This window comes from Ailuropoda melanoleuca, chromosome X (genome assembly GCF_002007445.2).
Source record: "Ailuropoda melanoleuca isolate Jingjing chromosome X, ASM200744v2, whole genome shotgun sequence".
Classification (NCBI taxonomy): Eukaryota; Metazoa; Chordata; class Mammalia; order Carnivora; family Ursidae; genus Ailuropoda; species Ailuropoda melanoleuca.
In genome coordinates this window covers 82,528,520-82,544,784 of record NC_048238.1, presented here as the reverse complement: position 1 = coordinate 82,544,784, position 16,265 = coordinate 82,528,520, and the positions used below count along the sequence as shown (strand labels likewise).

At 40.7% G+C, this 16,265-nt stretch overlaps 1 protein-coding gene across 9 annotated transcripts in view; it reads left to right on the top strand.

The window, feature by feature from the left end:
- Nucleotides 1-16,265, top strand: part of KLHL13 (kelch like family member 13) — a 260,054-nt gene that overhangs the window by 165,428 nt on the left and 78,361 nt on the right. For 3 of the 9 annotated variants that reach the window (XM_034648762.1, XM_034648763.1, XM_034648765.1), the window contains one exon: nucleotides 8,136-8,201. The exons of 4 other annotated variants lie outside the window; for them this stretch is intronic. In XM_034648762.1, the coding sequence (XP_034504653.1) occupies nucleotides 8,136-8,201 (66 nt within the window). Of the gene's footprint in view, nucleotides 1-6,325; nucleotides 6,411-8,135; nucleotides 8,202-16,265 lie in introns of those variants that run through there. 2 more of the 9 variants (XM_011220824.3, XM_034648771.1) reach the window with 2 other exon arrangements.

Sequence of the window (16,265 nt, the reverse complement as noted above, 5' to 3'; positions counted from 1 at the left end):
GTGAGTGGTCAGTACAGAATCCTACTTTTTTGCTACCCTTTTTTTCATCGTTCTGGGACTTCTTCCGTTAACTGTTAGCATCTGAACCTCTGCCTATCTGACTGTCCTGTGTGGGTTCTGAGCCGATCTTTCCTTTCTGATTCAGGATTCTAGAGACTGTTATAGGACTCTTGTGTTTCCAGCTAGCCCATAGGGACCTCTACACTGTGTTTCTGTGTCCCAACAGCAAAATTCAAGTGCAGTGTTAGCAAAACACAGCTCTCTTTTATAAAAACACATTACTTTCATTTAAATAAAAACCTCCAGTCTTTGTCCCCTGGAATAGTCCCCAAGATAGTGGTTAATGATCTGTGTCAGTTAGCCCATCGCAGGGGCAGAAGCCTCCACCCCCTCTACCCAGCCCTCAGCAGATGCTAAAGTTTGTTGTGAATATGCTCTTCCCTATGGGGAACTCCATTGCCTTTTATTCTTTTTATTACTCACTATGTTGATATCCTTGATATTTCTACCCTGCTGGTTTGCATACACGGGAAGGCTAGGAAATGGCGTGAGAAGAGGATTTGAGGCCTTTCCTTCAGCCTAAATTATAATTTTCATATTGGAACAGAAGAGTCATAGGTTTTCCATCAAATATATGTTTTTTTCTCTATTTTGAAAGTTCCAGGGGCTCGTTAGCATTGGGCCCTCCTGTGCCTCATTTGTGTGTTTTACTCTTGACTGCTCACCGTGCCATTTGAGTGACTAGGTATTGGTGATGTGCAGTGGCTTGCTTGGTTGAACTCGCTATTTTATTTTTTGGTTCAATCTAGTGGAGCAGTTATTGTCAAAATTGGATTTTGTGGTTTACTTTTTCATCATCACTGGCTGCAATAATTTAAGAGGATCTAACAGTCCCAAGAAGATGCTTCTATCCTTTTCAATTAGCAGTCTGTAGACATTATTGGTTTTAGGAGACGCTGCTTCATATTTCAGCGTTCCGGTCTAGGTGGCGAACCAGTGAAATGACTTTCTTCAGTTTTTAGTTTTACCAGTACTATCTTGCTTTAGACAAATGATGATTGGCATTTCCCTTCCTTACTGTAGCTAAGCGTCTCATTGGCTCGGTTTAGTTCAGCGGTCTCTTCCTGAGCCATTCACCCCTCCATCCATCCATCCATCTCATCCACCCATCCACCATCAAGTTGTTGTACTCCTGCTGTTCTGGGCACCCTTCTAGGCACACACCGGGTTGATCAGAGAGATGTCAAAAGGAGCCATTCAGGTATTTAGGTATACTGTTTGAAATTGTAGCCCTTCATTTATTTCGTACCATTCAGAACTGAGTTCAGGAAGGATAAGACCCTCTCACGGTTTCTTGTTTCATTATCACCCCAAACAGCTTAGTCTTGGAGGAGAGGAAACCTACCTCTGTCAAACTTGATTTCACCAGAATTGCCTCCTACAGTTGGGCTCCTGTGTGACAGGCACTGAGACGGGTAGAATAAAAACATAAGGAGGGCCCAAAGGCAGCTCTCAGGAGTTTATAGTCTAGTTTATAGCATAGAAACAGTTACAATCCAAAGTGACAGGACCTGTAATATTCGGAGTGTCATGGGGATTTAGAAAACCTGGCAACGGAGGCTGCTGAGGGATGCGAGGGGAGGGGTCATGGAAGGAGATATACTTGAACACTTACTTAAGTACGACTAGAAATTGGCTTGGTAGACAAGGAGAGCAGGGAATTCCAAGTGGAGAGAGTGTCCTAGGAAAAACCACTGAGGCATGAGGGCGTATGGCACGTTAGAGGTCTCCGCCAAGAAACGCCAACTGAGGGATAACGGGAGCTCTGAGAACTGCCACTGGGAGGGTATTTCTGGCAAAGGTACAGGTTGATGATTCTGCAGCTTTAATCACATATCATTCTATGTCTCCCGTGAGGTCGTCCTCTTTTCCTCCAGCTTTTTACTGACTTCCTCGTAAAGTAGCTCCATGGTGGTGTTGAGGAGTCCTATTTGCGGGGTTTTCTTCCCTCAAATAAATATTAATACAATACAGGGGTGACTAATGGACACCAAATTATGTGTCGGGGGACCTGGATTCTTGTTTTCCAGCTCTCTCAGCAGCTGTGTCACTTGAGCCAAGTCATTTAATAACTCAGTTTCTTCACTAAAATGGGACTTTTCAAATGGAAATATTACCACCTGCATTGCCTACCTCAGAGTCTGGATGAAAAGGAAAATGAGACTCTTAAAAATTAAAAGGTACAGTATACTTTATTATTTGGAATGCTGCCAGCTAAGGCTGTCTGTCACCCGACACTTAAGTAAAATACTTCTTGGAGTATCTGGATACAAAAATTAGGTTGAAAGGAAGTTGACAAAGAGGAACATTCTTACTTCCTCATTAACTCCCTACATAGGTCCTTCTGTCTGTGGAACATCATTTGGCTTATTTCTTCACTAACATAAGATTTCCTTCTTGCCCAGGGTCTGTCATGTGTACCTTCACCCATGTTAGATTCTCACGGTTGCTGTGAAAGAGTAATAGATTTCAGACCTAGGCTGCTGGAGCACCTGGCTGGCTCAGTTGCTTAAGCGTCTGACTCTTGATCTTGGCTCAGGTCATGATCTCAGGGTTGTGAAATTGAGCCCCACATCGGGCACCGTGCTCAGCGTGGAGTCTGCTTGTCCCTCTCCCTCTGCTCCTCCCCGTACTCTCTCGCTTTCTCTCTCAAATAAATAAATAAATGAAATCTTTTAAAAAAAGACTTAGGCTAGTAAAATATGAGTTGGTATATTTCATAGTCAACCTTGAATAATTTATATCCATCAGGTAGTTTGAATTACTCATGAATTACCCTCAATCATTTGTGTAACCATATAGTGGAACGACCTTCACTTTGTTACGTTTCAGGGTTATATAGAAAGGTTGTGATTCATTCCAGTAGGAATGGGAAGTTATGAAACTGGGCTTCAGCTTTTTTTTTTTTTTTCGTTTTTCCTAATCCAGTGACAGTACAGGTAGAGTTATTAGTAACAGGAAAGGGCTTTCCTTCCCCTTTGACCTCACCTTTCCCATTAGATTGAGTGGTAAGACTACTGGAATCGGGACTAATGTGAACTTCCGGGCTGTAGGAATATGAGCAATTGCTCCCAGTATAAATACCCCTGACCAACCCTTGTTTAGATCACTGGTTTTCAAAATCTGTCATCCAAGGACGTTTCTGCATGACTGAAAACTCTCTAAACCCCTTAAGTCCTCCTGCTCTGAGCCATCTGACATATAGCAGAAGAAAGGAGAGTCCAGCATGGCTATGGCTGAGATAACACAATGAGGCCATTTTAAATGGGATGTAAGTGAATTATTTATACTAGATTAATATAGACCCTGTCATCAAAATCACTCAGAACCTAAGAGATTTGCTGTGTACTACCAGGAGGTGGTTATTCCCCTCTTTTCTCCTCTTCTAGAAAAGCTAGTGCATGTGGACGGGCATGTGAATTTGGATAAAATACCTATCCTAGTTCAAACTATAATATAAAATGATGACTGCTTTTTTTTCTGCCAGGTTTGAGGGAAATACTCTGGCAATTGTTCTGTTTTCCACAAAATTAAATGAGGAAATGCTCTGGCTTATTTTCTTTTTGTTTTAAAGTCTATGATACCATTGATACATAGTTTAAAAACATTCTTCTGAGGACCTAGTGGATTAAATCATTTTTATGTCCCCTAAGTACTGCCCTTTTTTGAAGAATTCTTGAGAAAAGTGTGGCCCATGTCCAAAATCACATTCTCCTTTTTTTTTTCTGTATTTGAATTTTTTCCTTATAAGTTAATGGAAAGGAAAGTGGTCAGTTTTTTTGCACTCAATAAATAAGAAAGAAGGTGTAGACAGCTTTTATCTGGGACATTTTTAAGTCATTGAAAGAATATTTTCAAGTATTAACTGCTTTTTGAAATTATTAGCAGAATCCTCTTAACCCATTTTAACATAAAATGGTTGAATAAGATGAAAAGATTTTTTTATTGTCTACATAAAAGAAAGCAGCATGGTTTTTGCATCATTGCATAAATCTAAGAGATTATGCATACATAAAAAGGATGAGACAAAGCTGAATGCTAAATGCCAACATCAACGAAAGCTTGTCTGAGTATTTGACACTGAGCATAATGGGGTGTGGTTCCACAGGGAGAGAACACTCAACATTTACACCCCAGGACTTGTTTCTCTGATAAAACTTCTTGTCCTAGATTCATCTCCCAGCTAACACCATTATTGCCCTTTTTAAACATCCCCCCTTCTTACACATGGATTTTCTCCCTTAAACCTCAGGCAGTGCTAAACCTTACGAATCTAATGCCCTGCCCTCACTCTCCCATCTCTTTCTGTGGTCTTCATGAATTCTTTTTGTTTATCGTATGCACCTTCAGGTAAATTCTCTCGGTGTACTGCAAGTAGTAAAACACAAGCACAGACACCCCCCCCCGCCCCAAACCTCCTTACAACTCTTTTTTTTTTTCCCCCTCAAAGAGCTCCATAATTAAGCTATACTGTTGGGATCCCTTTCTCATCAATTTTCTGGAATTTTCGAACGGGAGCCGTGAGGTATACAACCAGCATCGTTACATGGTAATGCAGAGTCGCTACCCAATGCAGATGGAGTTCACTTCACAGTTCATAGCCTTTCCTTTTCAGGCTGGAGAGTGGTAAAAGAAGGTCACGAGATTAGCATACACTGTGAAGTCTGGAGAGGTGTGCTGCTTCGGCCGCTTACCCTGGGGCTCTGACTTGCCTTCATGTCATCTCACTGCTCGCTTGGCTTTATAGGCAAAGAGTCCAAAAGGTTTTTCAAACAGTGTCTGCTCAGTGGTAGGAGGAAAGCATGGTCCGTGTAGTAGAGGAATATTTAAAAACTGGAGGAGACTCAGATTACCAGGGGAGACATCACAGAAAAGAATGGAATTTGAGCTGGATCTAGAGGGATGAGCTGAGTTCAGAAAAGTGGAGAGGGAAAAAGATTGCATGTAGGAGGACCTCTGGAACAAAGGGAAACAAAGAACAAAACAAGCTTGTGAGCTAGAGAATGGGCAGTTGGTGGTAGGAGATCCTACGTCAGTGGATTCCAAGACTAGGTTGGCCAGCTTGTAATGAGTGCTTAGTGCTGGGCGTTGTTGCTTGATTAATTCCTCGAGTGAGCCACTCATTCAACAAATGGCTTCTCATAGCTCCTAGGATGAAATCCAAGCCTCTTCACTCCCTCTGTATACCTTAACATCCACTCCCCTCAACACTATGTACCTATAGTCCTTCCAGTGATACTGCAGATTTTCTCAAGCCTTCTGACACGTTGTACGCCTTTAAATCTCTGTGTGTCTGCACAGACTGCATCTTCTGGGGTCTGCCTGGGGAACGCCTCATTCCTCGACCTCAGTTCCAACCCGATTTTTATTGCTCCTCTGATTTGTATCGTTGCTCTGTAGAATCCTAGGCATGTACTAGTAAAGCTTCTGTGCCATATTTTGTGCTGTCAGGGTGCGTGTCTGCTTCTCTCACTCAAATAAGAGCTCCCTGAGAGCAAGGTATTGTGTCTTGTTCACCTTTATATCCATATCACCTAGCAATTTCCCTACCAAATGTAGCAAATTCTTAACAAGTATTGGCTGAATAAAATATTTATCGAACATTTAATTTACATCACGTACAGTTGCATTTTAAGAGAGCTCATCCAGAAGCAAGGCGATTGACAGATTGAACATGGGAGGTGCAGAGAGACCAGGCATATGTATTTTTGGAAGTAGCTCATTTGTTAAAAAAAAAAACGCAAACACTAGGGATTAGACACCTGTAAAATTGATGAAGAATGAATGATAGGACTTAACGACTGGCTACTAGAGGCACGAGAGAGGGAAGCGTTACAGGTAATGAAGATTTAAGGTAATGTGACCAATAACAGGGCAGTGACCCTTGAAAAAAAAAAGCAGGCTACTTTCAGGTAAACATTTTTTTTCTACGTCACATCTCCTGATGCTAGTATTTGTCTCATCCCACCTCTGCTCTAAAGATGAACACTTTGTTCCTGTTCAATTAACTGGAACTAAGCTCAAGATTCCTGTGGTTCTGATCTCCGTATCTGATCTGCGCTTAAGATAAGAAATAGAAATAGTTCAGCCACGCCGGCTACAATTTGCTATCAAGGGAAGGTGCTCAGCGCATAGGTTTTTGAATACAGAAAGGCTGTTTTCTGCTTTGGGGAGCTACAACCGAAGTGCTATACCAGGCAGGTGCACTAGGGTGCGCTACTGTGTAGCAGAGCCTAGCTGTGCATCGCCGCTCTCAACTTTAAAACTCCAGAGAATTTGATGAGAGAGGGATCCACAAGAACATGACAAATGATGAGAGTTCAAACCTTAAGAGAAAAATGGGCTTATTGGTAAGAGACCTTTCTTTTCCTTTATCTACTGCTGTTGCTTATTCATTAAAATAGCAAGCCTGTTGTTTTCATATGTGCCTGTGAAGTGGTATACAAAAATCAATTTTATATGTATTGTAGAATTCAGGAGACATATTGGTAACCATGCAAAAATCATAGGCAGCATGGATAAAGCTTGATTTTTTAAAAAAAAAGTCACTGAGGAAATTCTGCTGTATTTCAGAGTGTGGTATAGATGTGTGTCTGTATCTCTCTATATAGCTTAAATGTAATACAGGTTAAGAAATATATATATATTTTAAAAGTTAAAATAAAGAATAGTGACTTGTGTAGAGATACATAATTTCACTCAGCTACCAGAAGGTGGCACACCAGATTCTCCTTAAATACACAAAGGAAAGGAATAATATTAATAGGAATATAAAATAAGCTGTATTTAAAGATACTTTCTTGCATTTTTAAGGAAAAAATTAATATAATTTTTATTTGCGTGGTGACGCTTAATGCTAAAACGTGGCAAATATTAATTCAATCCATTGTAGCTTTTTATGATTCAAAAATAACAATTTTTTATGTGTATAGCATTTTAAAAGTAGACTTTGAAATAGTATTGCCATTAAAGGGATGCTGTTTCGAATTCATCGTTCTAAAAAAGAAATACAAGACTTGCTGCTTACCTTTGGCATAAGAGGTCCTTAGAGTGAGGCTCACATTTTGGGTAAGGTCTCTGCCAAGGTCTTTCTAAAGATACTATCAGCCTATTACTTTGATTTAGTTGTGTCTTTAATAATGCAATGTGCTTGTGGGAAGACCCGGAAAGGAGCCCAGACTGCTTATTTGGAAGCAGAAGTTAGATAAGGGTAATGCTTAGTAACGGTCACTTTCTGTAAGCTAATAGCAACGTAAATGACATAAACGTTAAATACATTAAATTAGGGCTGAGAGCTCCCCAACACCTGCCAGCTTACTTTGATGTTCTCACAAAGTTGACGGGTGACAGCATCACCGCAGTGCCCCCATAGTGTTCTCTAGTTTGAGAGCTGCCTTCCCCAGGCAGTAGCAGAAGTCTGTCCGTTCGTCATTGTCCTATAGATTAGCCCAGAGGGGTGAGATACATGGCAGAACTTCACCCAAACAAAATCCCCTGCTCAGGAGACGGTGCGTCTATTTGTATGTTTCTATTAATTACAAGCAGTATGAAAATAAGAAAATTGGTAGTAAACGAACCTAGAAGAGCATTAGCCATCTGTTGTTCCCTGAAAGCTTGTAATGTGTGTCATTTGCTTTCGGGTTTTTATGGCCAAAACAGTCTATCAGCAAAGAATTGAACTTTAGGCTTCAAAAAACGAGAAAATGACAAAGCATTCCAAGGCCGCATGTATATTTACTGGAAAAATGTTTGCTTCTGTCCAAATTTGGCTAGTTTAGTCTTTCAGATCGGCTGCCAATAGATGTTGTACTTCATGTCCGTCTTTATTCCAGACTTTCTGAAACATTAAGAGGGCTTCTAAAAACAAATAGAATCTTATGGCTTTCTTGTTCAGCTTTTTTACAGTTAATTTACATGTTTAAAAATTGTTCTGTGTGGTATTAGCTGTCCAGGATTTAGAAACGTGGTTTATTAACATACAGCTAAAATATCTGCACGCTCTGAAAAATCCAAACTAAATACAGTAAAGCCACCATTAACCAGATTTTTTTTTTTTTTTTGCACTCCACTTTCAGGAGACGGAGGCAATTGTCTTTAAAACAAGCCGATTTCAAGGATATATTCAAAAAATCAACTCCAGGGTATGTCCAAGGGCCTGCATTTTCCTCTACCTTTTTGTCAGTGAGAATTTATTTTCGTCACAAAAAGACCCTGAGATACTAGAAGACGTTCAGTCATCAAGGAAACTTTCAATAATGTCGAGGTTACGGTGTTTATTAAGCTGAAAAATGATAAATTATTCCGTTACAGAAATACCATACATCCTTGTACTGTGCTTTGTGTTTTCCAGTGGGCTATCTCAAACACAAGTTCAGTTGCTTTTCAGAATATTGCTGTGAGCCGGGCAAAGAAAGGGGGCCTCTTCCCTATTTTACAGATGAGGGGGGATAACTCAGGAAGCCACAAAGCTGATTAGTGGGAGAGCTGCAACCAGACCACAGGTGCCTACCTCTGTCCTCTACCCCATCCTTCCTCGTCGGAAAAGTTGGAGACAAGTTTTTTTAACTTTTACGTGGTATTGAACAATCTATATAACGTACACCACCTTTGTTTCCTAATTGCTGGGATTTCACAGTTCCCCTCTTCGGAGGTATCTGTGGGTCGGCCTCTGTGCCTCTCTGTCAGCCAGCTGGAGACCTTGCTGTCAGCCTCTCCCAGACCTGGAAGGATCTAGAATGGGGGAGGGCAAGATAAATGGCCCTAGACAGTGCAGACTGACAATGAGTGGTGGGCAGCCAACGTTGATATATTGAGGAAGGCTGGTGACTGAGAGAGAAAACAGCCTCGCCATAGCTGGGGCTATCTTGAGTGGGGGTTAGCGACCTTGACTTTAAAGCAGTGTTTCTCCAAGTTCAGTAGGCCAGGCATGAAAATCAACTGGAGTACTTGTTTAAAATGCAGGTTCCTGGCCCCCACATTAAGACTTCCGCATTTAAAATATTCACCCCAGGCATACTAAAGTTTGAGACTATCTTGCCTTCAAGGTGTAGGACTTTTCTCTTGTAAAGAAAAGAGCCACTTCTGTCTCCGCAGCGTCCGTGTTTCATGTCTAAGTGTACACCGGGGCCGGAGTCAGGTGAGGGTGAGGAGTGACAGGTGTTGTGGGCACACGTTGCTGTATCTGCACCCGAGGCATTATCACAGTAGCTCTTGTGCTTTATGGTGTCTATGAAGTGGTTTTAAAAGACTTGTGTCCATTTTAGACTTGAAGAACGTAAAGAACCGAAAGGTTTCTCCCAAAAGGTGAAAAATAAGGAAGTTTTGATATTTGAAGAGTTAGTCCATTCCTGTTGTTTTAAAATTGAGATTAATTTTTATTTTTTTAAAGATTTTATTTATTTATTTGTCAGAGAGAGCATAAGCAGGGGGAGCAGCAGGCAGAGGGAGAAGCAGGTTCCCCGCTGAGCAAGGCGCCCAATGCGGGACTCGATCCCAGGACCCTGGGATCATGACTTGAGCCGAAGGCAGACGCTTCACCGACTGAGCCACCCAGGCACCCCTGAAGTTAATTTTTAAAAATTGGCTAACAAACTAGGCTTATCCAGGGTTCTGGATAGTCAAGGCTTTTCAGTAGCAATATATTTATGCTTGGCCGTTCATGTTCCAGATGTGGATATGCAGTCTGCCTGATTAGATTGCCAGAGATTTGTGGCCGGGGAACATGTGTTCTTCTGTATGCTTGTAACATCTAGCAAAGTCCTAAGTTCTTAGTACTTACTGCTGATTGAACTAATTCAGCAGGCACCTCTTTTTTATAGGCTTTGGGCTAGGCATAGCAAGTTGATTGATTCTGGTATTTGTGAAGTTCAAGGAGTCAATCTTGCACTGTCGGTAATGGCTAATAGAGGAGGAAGTCCTCAGTTGAAACAAATGTATTTTAGTCGACAGATGGGAAAACATGGCCCTAATTAATTTGCTAATGCTTGTTCCCTGTTTAGAGTATCAGTTTAAGCTCAGTTTTGCTGCCTCTTCACCCTTTTTGGAATAAAAGTTATGTCGTTCTGTGCTTTACAGATCGGAATCTCAAAAATTGGTAATTCTGGAAATTCCCAAACATAAATATTTTTGTTTACTGACTGAACAGCATCATAGGAATTTAAATAACGTGTCCAGACCTGGTGGTAGAAGACTCATAAACATGCTTAACAGTGTCTCTGACTTAGATCAAGCTGAATAAGGAATGGATGAATAAATATATGCTAGCTAATGGGAAGATAATATTTCACTTAACAAAACTTTTTTTAAGTAAGCTCTACACCCAACATGGGCCCTGAACTCATGGCTCTGAGATCAAGAGTCACATTGCTCCACCGACTGGGCCAGGCAGGCCCCCCAACATGGTACATTTTTAATGGCTTTTTGTTTTGATAAGTTTGCAGGTTTAATGGACAAACACATCAGAAAATCTAATGATGGTTTGGCTGTTTTATTTACCCATGGTAATTTAAAGAGATACTTAGAAATTTGCTGAGAGACAACTAAAGAGATACATTATCATTATTCGAGATGAGAGCAAGGATTTTTCATTGGAGCAATCCACCATCACTATAAGTAATGCGTTTATTTCATTTTAAAAAAAGCTTGTATTCTGGGTGATTTTCTTCAACATATACTTATTTTTAACAAGATAATGTGTATATGTAATTTTTCTTTCATTTTAAGGAATTCATAGCCTAAAATTCTCCAATGAACAGATGAATATTCTTTTTACCTATACTCTGCTTTTTAGTCATAGCAGAATTGATAATACTTAAAAATCCTTCCAGGATATATCCTGGCTTCGATACCCAGTTCTTGCTTAATCACCCCTCTGCTTATAAACTTCTCTTTCAGTTTACTCAGCAAATATTTATTGGGTGCCTTCCAGTATGCCGGGGGTGGTGCTCAGTTACGAAGATATACAAAGACTCAGGGATTCCTTCTTGAAGGTGGAGCAGGAATTTGGGGAGGGCGTCTCAGGTCGATGAAGTCCCATGGTGGGAACACAGGATGTGCTAAAACATGACCTCTTTTTGGAACACTAGATACATTATCTCTATTTGGTGATAAACTGCCTCACTAAGTTGCTGTTTTCAAAGTTTGACAATGTTAATACAAATCCAGCTATGCAAATATTAAATATTTAAAAATCATTTTTTTTCTATCACCGCCACTCCCAACACATACAAGCACTTTGGTTTGGAGTTTAAGGCAGTTTTTTTGTTTGTTTATTTTTAGAGAGAGAATGCCTGTGCACATGATGGGGGAGGGGAGGGTGGAAGGGCGAGAGAGAGAGAGAGAGAGAGAGAGAGAGAGAGAGAGAGAGAGAGACTCTTAAACAGGCTCCACACCCAGCATGGAGTCGAGTGCAGGGTTCAGTCTCAGGACCCTGAGAACAATCAAGAACTGGGTACGTAACCAACTGAGCCACCCTAAGGCAGTTTTTAATAGATGGGAATATTTAAGGATTAATTTAGTTTGCACACGTAAGAATTGTATAAAGACTCACTTGGGCATGTGATTTGGGAATCATATACGAATGAGGCACCCAGGGGTAGCCAAGAACAAAAAAAGCTTACAGATTTTACTAGAATGTAGATACTCCAGAAAACAAAAGAAAGAAGGAAAGGCAAGCATTTCTAAATTTCTCATTCAGTGCTAATGCTGTTTTCAGCTGTAGTGAGAGAGGAAGTGTGGTTAGAAGCTGTGGGTCATTGGTACCCCAACAGTCGGAACTTTCTTGTCACTTGCTCAGTCCCTCTGGATTTGCTCTCCTACCCCAACTCCTGTCTTAGCCCCAGAACCTCATCCATCTGACCCCCAATGACAAAAGTTGCTGCATACTGGAACCACGCCCATTCTGGCACTTCATTCTCCTTCCATCCCGTCATTCCCCTCCTCGCCCTTTCTGTTTTTCTCCTTTTGTCCCTTTTCTTGTTGTTCCCTGGCTTGCCAGCCCACCAGCCCCTCTTACTGCTGTTCTATCCCTCCTCTCCCCAAAATTCAGTATCCTTCCTCTCTTTTGGAAATGTTAGAGATGGGAAGAGTGCTTCCCTTCGCTTCACTCCTGCCAGCATGGAAGAGTTCTGTACGCATGTACATGCACGCGTGCATGAGTGTGCGCCTGCACGGTTGTGTTTGTGTACTTGTTTGTATTGTGAAGAAAGAAATAGGTACTGTATTAGTCCAAGACGTAGCCAGAGATGTAAATCCTTTGTGGGACTGAAGGGACCCACGCGGCTCTGCTAAGGAAATTGACATGTGAGAAGGGTACTTATAAAAAATGAGATTATGACTTTTGAGTGTAGTCATCTTTGAGAGACATCTGGGATTTTCCATTTTGATTTTAGCAAGGCTACGTATCTGAGTATCTAGTAAAAATGTTTTAATGTCGTTGATAGTCAGTTTCCTGAAACAAAGGAGATGCATATGTGTGTGTGTGCACGCACACACACACACACACAAACACACACACGGATATGTAGCCATTCATGTGAACAGTTCTGTTTTCTGTAATAAGGAGCCCTGAATGTATTAGGAATTTTGCTCTGTTGTGCAGAAGTCAAGTTTTTGTGTGCTTCAAAAGGTTTAACAGCCCTACTTGGTCGCCATCCAAATACTCTTACTGATTGGTAGAACATACCAGAGCACACAATTTGGCTGATCTACAGTCTTGTCTGAGCAACACGAATAACATGGATATTCCAGATTAGTCTGAGGAGACATCGTCAGGACTGAAGAGAAGATTACACAGTGCACGCTCGCACGAACTGTGGTCAATGCTATTAGTCTCTAGTTGTACCGATCACAGGATTCACCAAAACTTGCAAGAAGAAGGGAATATCAGGAAAATATGGAGAGAGAGTTCAGATAGGTGACATATCAGTCAGTTCATTTCATGGGGTGGTGGGATGAAAGAACCGTCACTGTCAGCCAGTGAGTTAAATTCTCCTCTGTAAAGTTATTTAGAAACATTTATGTTTAGAAAAAAAATTCCCACTCCTAGCCATATATTTCACTTCTCTCCTATACTATGACTGGCTTAATTCTTACTTACCTTTTTCTCCCTCATCATACTTAAACACCTTCTGGAATGATGATTTTGCAAGTGGTCTTTGCACACACTTTTGTATTTTTGGTGTTTGTCCCCCACTTCTATCTTTGAGCGTACATATTATTGGAGGAATAAATAGCTTTTGGTAATTCTTGTTTCTTTAGAATACATGGAGGTAATTACAGAATGTGGTTCATGTCACAGAGAAACACACATCTTCAGGAAAGGTCTCATGGAGAAGGAGGGACAGTAGGGATTCTAGAGTGGAAGTCCCGTACTAGCAGATGGAAACCTGATTCCTAGTTCCAATCCCGCTGCTAGCTAGCAGGGTGACATTGGCCAAGTTCACATCTCTGGGCTTCAGTTCTTTTCATCTGTACAATGAAGTCACTGAGCAAGATGATTTGTAAGAATTCTAGAAGTTATAAAATATCTCCTCTTTCTACATTTGGGAACCAGGGAATTCCGCATTGTACGATTTGGCCAAGGATGCCTCTTTTTGTGGCCTTGGCCAAGTCCCAGCATCGTCCTTTGTTTATGACATCTCTGAAAGACGCATTTCACAGGTATTTCAAGTGATCAGTTAATGTTCCTCAAATGCTTTGAAGAGCTTTTGTGTATGTTGTCTTTCTGTCCCTAATAGAAACCAAGTGTTCTGTAAATGAAATCAGTGTTTCTTAGGAAGTCAACGAGGGTTTTTGACATTTCCCAGCCTAAATATTAAAGCAGTGGGACACTGAGCCTGCATAAAATTCTATTTAAAATACACATTTAATCATTTTCTCCCTTTCACTCTGTAGGTGAAAACATTTTCAGTTCCAGAATGTAATGGTAATTACACTCAGTAGTTGCTGCTGGAGTCGCCGTCAGGGTAGTAAACTCTGATTAATTTGGACCCTGCTAATTTGTAATTGGGGTGATTTTACCTGGCTCAAGTTTATTTGTAAACGATGTATGAAGAACGTTGTTGTTAAGCAAATTAATAGTGTAAAGTAGATTTCGTGGACCATATTTCTACTTAAAGGAATTGTTTTTAAAGCCTTTGGCATATTAGTTGTTTGCTCATGAGAGGTAATTAAAAATGACTCCTAGCAATTTATTAAAGTAGGAGAACTGAATAGAAATAAATGTTCATCATCAGATGTAAGCTTTTAGGGTTTTGGGGTCTTTACCAGTGCTGCGGGTGGTGTGGAGGGAAAGCAGTCTTATTTCCTTTTCACTTTGGGCAAATATGACGATTGTCAGAGGGCCCCCAAAACAGGTTGTAAACATTAAGTCTCAGAGAAATCTAGACAGGTGATTGACAGAGCTGATTTGGTGCTACTGGTTGATTTCTTTGGAGCCTGAGGTTAGACAAAGATTATGTGGCTTTTTTGAATAAGTTGATTGTTCACGAAGAATAGTAACTGGAGACCCTTTGCAATGATGTTATCTTCACCTGTTTGCGGAGGATACCCCCTGGGAGATTTTGAAAAACTCCACGTTTCCCCTATATCCCACTTATAAATGTTGAGTTGACTTTATAGACTGCTTGAAACACTTTACTAACCATGTTTTTATGTAGGTTTGGGGGTCTTTGTTCTCAGAAGTTGTATTTGCAATTACTGCTTTGTAATATTTTCATAAGCTGGAAAGTGGTTGCATTTCCTTTCTGAAACATCACCTCCTTGTTACATCCAGCTGATTTATAGCTGCTTTATGTTTTATATTTGTAAATGTTTGAGAATACTTCCCGTTTTTGAAATGGGACATTCCAAGCTTGCTTGATGAGTGTGTGCGTGCACGTGTGTGTGTGTGTGTGTGTGTTTTATTCTGGGGCTTTCCAACAAGTTGGCACTGCTGATTGTTGTACCTGGGACCTTTTCGCTCCGTAACTATTAAGAGTTATTTCATAAAGCCTTCTAATGTAAAATGTTGACTATGATTTATTTGTATTAGTGGTGCTTTTTTTTTTAACCTTAAATGCTCCTTTCTCTGATTCCTTTGAAGATTTTTATGAGACAGTTTTGTGTGTGGGTACTAAAAAGAGAAATATAATTGAACTTTTTAAGTTGCTTGCCTGAGTTTTTGGGAGGTGCTTGTGTAGGGTCGATTGAATAAAAATTGTGAGTTAGTGATGGCTGACATCTACCTTCTATTTAATAAAGTTTATGCATTACTGGTCAATCTTTCAAAATAAGCTTTCTCTCCATAGTTGTGTGTATGCACGTGGTGTAAGTATACACCGCATTTACATGTATGGGTGGGTTTCATAGGAAAATACTCTTTGCCTGAATATTGACATGTATCTTAAAGGAAGGCATTTGTGATTACCTGGAGCCACTTTCACACGGTATTTCTGGTATGTTAAATCCCATATTGTGGGATTTTTGAAGGTGGTTGCTTCCTATGGTAACATTCATCTGTGCTTTTTGAATACAAATGAGAAACCTCTTAAGGGACTAAATCTCAGTCTTTTAAAAACTAGGGATGATTTGGAAAGGAGTATCTGAAAGCCAGCTACTGAAGTTAGAAACACAAGTTTATTGTTTGTGGACAGACCTGAGAGTAAATATGAGCTGTTTGTCACTGCGGTGCTTTTTTTTTTTTTTCTGGAAGGTAGTGGCTTCCGTGTCAAGGGAGTCTGCTTTTACGAAGATTGCACTGACGAAGGCAGGGTAATTCTGTTTTAAGGCAGATGTAGAAGGGTGCTTTGGAGGCGGATGCTTAGTGATGGCTACTAGCCGACCTCAGAGGTAAAATTCTTCAGCCTGTAAATAAAGAGTTCAGCATAATACCACCCTCTCCTGTTTGCACTTCTCAGAATTGTGTAGAAAATGTGTGAGTTTGGTGCTTTAAACAGAAACCTAAAACACCCAGTCACTTTCGGGGTCCTTACAAAGGCTGTTTTCTGGCAGTATTTTAAAACGATACGGATGAACCATACATTTGCCACTGCTTTTCATGAAATACCTCCAGTTGCCTTTGACAGCAGCTCGAATTTTTCAATCTCCTTGTCAGTCGCTAACCCCTAGAGGTTACCGGACCCACCGCTGGGCTTTGGAATGGCCCCTGCTGGACACCTGCTTGGCCAGCAGCATTGGTCTCTCCTCTAGGCAATTTGTGAGCTGTT